This window comes from Zootermopsis nevadensis, unplaced genomic scaffold, assembly GCF_977971745.1.
Source record: "Zootermopsis nevadensis isolate Lab colony 2312 unplaced genomic scaffold, Znev_1.0 Znev_ptg000004l, whole genome shotgun sequence".
Taxonomy (NCBI): Eukaryota; Metazoa; Arthropoda; class Insecta; order Blattodea; family Termopsidae; genus Zootermopsis; species Zootermopsis nevadensis.
In genome coordinates this window covers 8846361-8854471 of record NW_028259136.1, presented here as the reverse complement: position 1 = coordinate 8854471, position 8111 = coordinate 8846361, and the positions used below count along the sequence as shown (strand labels likewise).

The window sequence follows — 8111 nt, the reverse complement described above, 5'->3', positions numbered from 1 at the left end:
CGCTCGACCTGGTCACGGATTACCAAACAGGATGTCTCTATTACCAACATACTGGAAATTTGGTGTCATGGGCTTGAAGTCAACAACATGGATTTTCTTATTCTCCCTGCTATCTGATGGTTATTCGATTGGTCCACCTGCTGCAAATCGAGGCAATCAATCCACATAGTGGGGAGTACTGTGCTACCGACCAATACCACAGATTAAAAAAAGCAACACATTTGCTATTGATCAGAAAGTAGAGCCGCGCGTAGTATCTTGCGCCATGTAAGCGAGTCAAAACGAAAAACAACGGCGACATGGCATTAGCCCACTCGACAAGAAGGTGAAAGGGACTAAAGCAGACATAATGGCGCATCGGGTAGATGGTGAGTGTTCGGAGTGTTGAATATCCTAACATACATTGTGTTATGATGGCTTTGCATCCCAATTGGAAAGCTCTTTCAACAGTGGACTTTCCTTGGAAACGATTTGTTAGGGAAGGCTGTTCACAAACTGAAGATAATATCGAGACAAGAAAGGTAACTGGCAATTGTCTAACTGGAGAAGAAGCAAAACGTATCTATGAAGAAGTTGTGGGTTCAGATCTTTCTTTTGAAGACAAGCCGACCACAAGCAGAGGACATGGTGAGGTAACAGGCCACTCTATTGTAAGGATAAACAGATGCCAAGACAGAACAAAGTTAGTGAATGCTTTGCTGACAGAGGCTCAGAAAAACAATGTTGCTGGATTGAATGCTCTTCTGCCCAGCTCTTACAACATTAACATGACGGATCAGTATGGATGGACTCCACTGATGTCTGCAGCCTATGCTGGTGCTTTGGATGTTGTCAAGTTCCTCCTCAACCACAGGGCAGATGTAAGCCTGAGAGACAAGAGTGGAAACACTTGTCTGTCCCTTGCAAGAAGACAGGGCCACCTTGCAGTGGTGCAGGCAATCACAGAGGGCCACAAAGAGTCTGGTGTTCAGGGTCAACCATCTGGAGCTGGGCACTTTGAATTCTTCTGTGATTCCTGTAAGCAAACTTTCCGAAACACCAGCAGAGAACAGCATGCCACCTCAACAATTCACCTCTTCAGCTGCAGGACACAAACTACTATACCAACAGTGTACAGCATTCCAGCGAGCAACAGGGGGTATCAGATACTTGTGAAGGGAGGTTGGGACAGGGAGAAAGGGCTGGGCCCTGAAGGATCAGGGCACAAGTTCCCACTGAAGACAGTGCTGAAACGAGATAGGGAAGGGCTGGGAGGGCCCAGCCGAGAGAAGCCTCGAGTGACACACTTTAATCCTCATTCTCTTAAATTGAAGCGGACGAGAAGAAAAACAAGTAGCAGGTGCAACAGGGATGCAGCACTAGCCAGGGAACAGAGGAAGGAACGGGCATTACGGCGAGAGCTAGGAGACGCGCTCTGATGTTATGGTGTGCCCTCAGATAATAGAAGTACACAACACAATTAGCTGTTCTGGCAACATATATGCACCATACGATCATAAATTGCCCATGTACACTTTCACCAGCAGCGAAGATGGTCAGACTTTGGTAGTAGTACATTAAGGCTCATATCTTCATTTTGGGATGACATGGTGTTCGGCAGACTGAGTTTATGTTTTAGAATATTAAACTGAATGGTGAAGCAATGTACCATTTCTACAATTGTAAGTCCAGAAGATGGAGACTGCTAAATTTCTACAAAATATTGTCATGGCCAAGAAATGATAGCAGTTATCACATCAATAGTAAATAGATTTCTGCATCTTGTAGAGTAGCAGCACGAGTTTGCTGCTATCTAAGTTGAAATTGAAATACTGCAAGGCTGTAATAGCAGTCCCCTGATTTCAACCAGTCTAAACAATGGCCCTCTTCTTTTACCCAGTAAGATTTATTTAAACACTCAAAATTTGTGTGAAGGTGGGTAACATGAATGTTAAAATTTTGGAATGCCCATCCCAAAGTTGAGATCAATTTTTTTTTTACTGGTTTGAACATAGTAGGGCAGGATAACTGAGATGCACTTCTGAGGCACATGAGTCTAGCTAGCAGCTGCAGTCTAACTATACTTTATTCTGAGTAACTATGGAAACATTGATGAGGAACCAATACACTATACTAAAAAAGAAATGCACTCAACAAAAGATTGTTTCATTTAGGTAGTTACGAGGTATGAGTGTCTGTAGAAGATATCAATATTTTGTAAGTTTGTAACAAAGGCAGGTAACTGAAGGTTTCTTGGAAAGTTTAAGCATTATTCAGAAGCTAGAAGAAATGTGGGGCCCTGAAAGTTTGCAATGTAACATATCTCTGAAAACTGTATTCTTGTAAAATATATAACAGCAACAAAGTAAGCATCGTGCATTCTTTCCAGAATATCCTGTTTTTAATAATCAAGTAATTTATGGATGTCTGTCATGTGTTACGTGGGGTTGGATTATGGCAGAGCTGGGACTGCTAGAGAATCCGCAGCATAGCTTGGAGTACCTGGAAGAGGTGGAGAGGCTTGGAGAGGAAATTGTTTCGGACAAGCGGGAAGTGGTAGCACTGGACAGGCGCCGCAATCTAAACCGAGAAGCACTCAGAGCGCTGCACAAGGATGGTGGCAAGACATGGCTTACTGTTGGCTCTCTGCTCGTCAAGATACCTGCTAATAAGGCACAGGAACTGCTACACCAGGGCAAGTTTCAGCTATCATTATTGAATAGAATATGGGTTTTTAATGAAATTAGGACAATGGATAATGTCCAAGAAGTTTTATATTTTAATTATATACCATCACAAACCTTCAGATTCTAATATCTATTTATTTTAATGCATATGTGTGGCCATGATGAGTTAAAGTCTTGTAGTATTTCTTATAGTCGCAAAACAGAATGTTCACTCCATGGAGCAGGGTCTTTGAGAAGCTTTCCGTGATTCAGCTATTCCAATTCCCTGCCTTTTATGGCACTGGTATCACTGATCCATGTTAGCCGAATGAATCCATTCTACACCCCACCACTTGATTTATATAAAATCAATTTTTAGGTGTTTTTCATGCTCTGGTGCTCTCATGGTTTTCCTAGGTAGTTCCTAGGAAAACATTTTGAGTAAGACATAAATCCCCAATTTCTTTTGGCAGTGGTTAGAACAAAGCGACTGGCTGGTGACAAGAACTTCTTCGGAATTTCAGTATACTCCAAACAGTACACTTTTCCAATCATGTAATATTATATTCACATCTATGTCTAGGTCTTCTGTTCAATTTTTATATTCTCTCCTACCACGCAGCTTGTAATTGTTCAGGGGTTATCAACACAGCTTTTTATCTACTACCGCTGTAATTTATCAGACGGACGTCTTGCAGTCCGTTCTCAGTGTAATCTGTGCATTGCTTTTGTTCACAGATCAGGTGCAACTAGATGCAGAGATTAACAAGTTGCGTAGCGAGCTCAAGGTGAAGGTGAACAGACTACGAGACATGGAGTTCCAGTCACCTGTCCCTGGGCTAATGCTAAACCCACTGACCCAGTCTGAATTAAGTGCCATGGGACAGGTTATCGGACGACATACTTGAGAAACGGAAGAACGAGAACACATATATTTCTAACCCTCCTTCCTGGTGCAAGAAGAACTGTCAGACTGCTTTATAAAATTTAAATGACACTTGTGAGACACACCTCTGGTCCAAGATAAAGTGCTGAAGTGGCCAAGCGAAAGTGATTGACTGCTTGTATCCTGGCATTTTTTTAATTTCCATCTTTGGAAACTATTTTGTTCACTTGGCTTATGGATATTTCATATCCTTCATACATCCTGATACATGTAATGCACTTTTTTGATTTCCATAATTAAAATAAATTGTTTCTGTACAGAGCATGTTTCTTCTGTCCTGTTAACATTATCTCACATACTAACAATATCCTCTTATGTGTGTTTCAACCACAAAAGAAGTGAAGGAAAATTATCGCATTTCCTCCAGATATTGTGTGACACTATATGAGAAATTGGAAAGGATGAGCCCTATCCAAATAAAATTATGGTGCAGTAAACCAGGCTGGAAGGAAGCTGAACTCTGATGGCCCCGGTATCTTGACTGCTGTCACATCCTCGTGCGGTCTCCACTCGAACTTCCAGACTGTGTCCGGGCCCTCCTCCTCCACTACCAGATGCCTCACAAAGCTCAGAACTTCGTCACAAAAGTTCATGCAGATGCTTGGATCCCAAGTATTCTACAACAGAAGCACGCATTCAAAACACCAGATGGTCATCATATCTACAGTAAGAACTCTGAGCAAAACCTTTCCCTTTCAGCATCTTTTATGAATGCGGCAGTTGAGCAAAGTACGCAGAATACTGCGACGTCAAGTCTGTTTTGAGGAATTACAGAGTAAAATGGAATGTGCAAAACAATGAACTTTATATAAACTGACTGAGAGTTTGAAAACTGAAAAATGGCAAAGTGGTTTAACAAAAACAAAATGGGCTGACAGTACCCTGTATTCAGTTAGAAATTATTAACGAGACAGTTTTGAGCAATTAGATTTTTCTAACTTTTCTGTAATTAAACTTAAAACAAAGGAAAATACATGAAAGATTAAAAGTGTTCCTACTTTGTTCTGGGTCTAAAAGATGACGAATATCACACTCGCAGCCAACCCAATCGTAATTACATCATGTTGTATGTGTTCTTCAGGTTTATAATGAAGTTTACACATTAAGAGAGCTCACCTCGACCATCTTGGGAAGTCGTGACACTTCTAAGGTATCCAACATGTGCACTGTTCCCCTGTCGTCTCGGAACCCACAGACGATTTGCCTGATGCCCACTAGGAAGCTTTGCCCCCACCACTTGATGAGCTTGAATCTGAAGCAGTAAGAGCATTATCAGCCACACACATTTCACTGAGACACTGTAGAGACCACGCCTGTCCATGCCCATCAACTTATAGGATTTTTAATGTTACAGGTGGAATAATTTCTTCAGAAATGAGTTTTCTTTTGGTGTTCAAAGGAAATACAGCACTTTAGGAAGATGCCTGCCTGTATGTGCATGTGCCTACAACTTTAAAGTGGCTAACTTTATGAAGACCAGATGGCAGTCATGTTACACGAACAAAGTATTATGGCCAACTGTTGAGCACTTCTGTCTCACATTCAGGAGGTCCTGGGTCCACACAGACTAGATGTCCTGACAGGTTTTCCTCAGCTCCTCTGGGCAAATTACAGGATGGTACCATAAATTACACTATGAGTGCTTCCTTCCAAATCCTTTCCAGATCATTAATAATCCTATCATTGGACGCTATATGGTTTGAGGTATTGACAGCATTTTAAATAAATTACAAATAAATGGATAATTACCATATAATTTGTATAGCTGATGTTCGGGATTTATGTTAAGTCATAATGCAAAAGACTACAATCCAAATTTTTACCACCGTGAAATTCTCATATCTGAACTACTGTATTAATTAAGAAGGTACAGCAAATACACAGATAATGTAATGACAACCTCTAACTTGGCCTACATTCATCATCACAACCCTTACCTCTTAAAGTTATGATGCTGCCTGACCGTTTCAATGTGTCGACTTGTTTTCAGCTCTACAAATTCGGCACCAGCCAGCTCAGAACAGTTGTTAATCTGAGTTTTGCTCTTCACTCCATCCACCTCTGCTCCAAACAGCAGATAATGGTTATTCAGCTTTGTCCTGAACACCACACAGAATTCTTCTCGTTCATTCACAGGTTTACTCACGTCAGGTTTTCTCCCAGGTTTGTCTGAAAATAAATTCAGATAAATCTATTAAAGTAACACAAACACAATCACCTTATATGGAGAAACTCAATTGTGGGAGTCTCCCTGACCCTAGACATTAACACAGTTTAAACTTCTAGTCTCAAGACATTAACCATTTCCATTTGCTCCTAGTTTCTTCCATCTATGATACATAAAACCTTCATGAAGTCTCTTACCTGAGCTCATGTACTGCTCGAACTTGAAACCCCACGACATGAACTGCTTCTGCTTGTCTGTCATCTGTTCCCTTTTAAGACGCTTCCTCCGAGTCTCACTAGCACACAAAAATATAGTTCCCTTCCACTTGGTTGCACAGATAATCCAATCTTCATCTTTCTCATATGGGGTACACATCAACATTGTCAGCAGACCTCGGTAGCACACAAAGTCGGCTGGCACCCTGTAAACATTCATAGCACTAGTTTCTGTAGATATTCATTACGTGAAATTTTAAGACAATGTATGATCCAAGTAAAATTTCAGTTCACATGGTGGCAGTCAACACTGTAATGAAGTTCTGATAGATTCTTATAAAGAACACATCAGTTTCACTCACTAGCATGCAATGCTGTGTCATTAATGAGACAAAATGAATGCATTATAATAGACAGAGTTTGATAATACAAAAATAATTAGGAAAACCACCTGAATATGAAGCAATAATTAGCAAGACATCGACGAGCTATTCATACTAAATAAATCCTCCGAAAGAATTGTTTAACAGTGACACAAAAACATACCGATTTCCATCGTTGGGATTTTGAAGCATCCATCTTAAAAGTTCATCTAGTTTTTCATCACGACTGGTGTCTTTTTTTAGCACATGTTTTCTTCCAAGATCCAAATCAAACTTAACATCAGAACTCGCTGGAAACTGAATGTACTTTAACTGTCGTAAGTCTCCGCAGTAATTACGTTCTGAATCAAGGCTAAAACAGCCAATTACAAGAGGCTTATTGTAAGAAGGAAATTTTCTTATCACTGGCCTTTCCTCCACTTTTAGAGTATGACGATCCATAATTTCTTCAGAAGTGATAATTGACGTCGTTTGCCGTCCATCACCACATCGTGTAAAATCACAGAATACAAAATATAAACTGACGTTTCACTTCTACGGCATGTTATATTGAAATCGAAGTGATACAATTAAAAGTGTGATATTTAGAGTCCCTTGCTCAGTTATTACGTTCGAGTGAAATTTTTAAACATAAAAATCTCTAGTCTGGTTTTCTTCCTTCCTTAGCCATAATATTATGAAACCACTTCTATTACACAGGAACGTCTTTTTTATCGAAGTATACTGGAACATGACGTATCTACGTTAAGAATGCAGTCATTGGTCACATATTTGAGGTTATGTTGTTAGACGTAGATGACTACAAACGTGGGCACGTCATATTAGACACAGTTGCATTATGTATCTTACTTCATTACGTACAGTCTTCTGAAATACGTGCGCCTGGCACAGAAGTTGAACTAGTAATGGGGTGAGTACCATTCAAAAACGTTCATGTCATCACCAGTGACTACAAAGAGCGTAGTTTAATTTTCCTGCCAACCCATGATGTGTTATATTTACATTTGTTACAATAATGTAATAAAGGATTTGATTTTATTAAAATGCATACCTGAATATCGACAGTCTTAAATTATAAATACCAATACAAGAACAAAAGGGGACTGCACTGTATAAAATATTAGAAAAGTTATGCAGGGTGTATAAATGTTCACAAACAGGTCCTTCACCCTTCATAAAACCTATGAGGTGCATCTATGAAACCAGTGATCGCACTTAAACTGAATTTGTTTTTGAGTATCAAAGAAATTTCAAGGCAGGTTGAATTTAGGCTGTGGCCTTCCGGGTTGGGATAGCTTGTCGTCTTATATGTGGCTAACATTTTGGACAAATCTCCTGTCTTCATGTTCCATACTATTTACTTCACAAAATCATTCAAGCTGTCAAGACTTCTATCAGGTTGAATTGGAGTTGTAATATGCAAAGCAGTGTGCCTACTGAATCTGCAATCTCTTATGTTATTATTCTCAAAATTAACACAACATACTGATGGTATATCAACATATTTAAGCTGTTGACAGTGGGGATATTATACTGAATAATAAAATTACAGCATGTAATAAAGGAAACATAAGATTCAATATTAGGTACAATCCAGCAACACTGTCAGTTCCTTAAGGGAGAAGGGTGGGGTGGGGCTGCATAAGTTACAAAACAAATATGGCATTCTGACCTATTAAAAGGGTGAGATGCACTGGCTGTACGTTAGGATCCGTCCACAGGAAACCTTACTGACAACTTACATAAACACCAAGT

The 8111-nt window shown here is 39.9% G+C and overlaps 3 protein-coding genes across 4 annotated transcripts; 2 read left to right on the top strand and 1 right to left on the bottom strand.

Annotated features, from left to right (window-relative positions):
* The first annotated feature begins 226 nt into the window (after positions 1 to 226).
* Pdrg1 (Pdrg1 prefoldin-like subunit) lies at positions 227 to 3853 on the top strand. 2 transcript variants are annotated; one of them, XM_022075018.2, is made up of 3 exons: positions 227 to 368; positions 2441 to 2674; positions 3384 to 3853. In XM_022075018.2, the coding sequence occupies exons 1-3, from the start codon at positions 350 to 352 to the stop codon at positions 3551 to 3553; spliced, it is 423 nt and encodes a 140-aa protein (XP_021930710.2). In that variant the 5' UTR covers positions 227 to 349; the 3' UTR covers positions 3554 to 3853. The 2 variants fall into 2 exon arrangements, with proteins under 2 accessions (XP_021930710.2, XP_021930709.2); XM_022075017.2 differs by having other exon boundaries at positions 2369 to 2674.
* On the top strand, positions 375 to 2348 carry LOC147874842 (G patch domain and ankyrin repeat-containing protein 1 homolog). The gene has a single exon (XM_087343133.1). The coding sequence runs from the start codon at positions 411 to 413 to the stop codon at positions 1416 to 1418; it is 1008 nt and encodes a 335-aa protein (XP_087199259.1). The 5' UTR covers positions 375 to 410; the 3' UTR covers positions 1419 to 2348.
* On the bottom strand, positions 2736 to 8024 carry LOC110835113 (decapping and exoribonuclease protein). The gene is made up of 5 exons (XM_022075015.2): positions 6520 to 8024; positions 5956 to 6179; positions 5529 to 5760; positions 4708 to 4843; positions 2736 to 4208 (listed from the first exon to the last, which is right to left on the bottom strand). Exons 1-5 carry the CDS (start codon positions 6795 to 6797, stop codon positions 4014 to 4016), a joined length of 1065 nt encoding a protein of 354 aa, XP_021930707.1. The 5' UTR covers positions 6798 to 8024; the 3' UTR covers positions 2736 to 4013.
* Between the last annotated feature and the right edge of the window lie 87 nt (positions 8025 to 8111).

Excerpts from the sequence above, each read along its gene's own strand:
- LOC147874842 (XM_087343133.1), top strand. The coding sequence starts at position 411 with ATGATGGCTTTGCATCCCAATTGGAAAGCTCTTTCAACAGTGGACTTT.
- LOC110835113 (XM_022075015.2), bottom strand. The coding sequence starts at position 6,797 with ATGGATCGTCATACTCTAAAAGTGGAGGAAAGGCCAGTGATAAGAAAA. Across the intron at positions 5,761-5,955 it reads CGAGCAGTACATGAGCTCAG|ACAAACCTGGGAGAAAACCT; the intron begins GTAAGAGACTTC and ends ATTTATTTTCAG. Across the intron at positions 4,844-5,528 it reads CAGCATCATAACTTTAAGAG|ATTCAAGCTCATCAAGTGGT; the intron begins GTAAGGGTTGTG and ends TTACTGCTTCAG.
- Pdrg1 (XM_022075017.2), top strand. Across the intron at positions 2,675-3,383 it reads ACAGGAACTGCTACACCAGG|ATCAGGTGCAACTAGATGCA; the intron begins GCAAGTTTCAGC and ends TTTTGTTCACAG.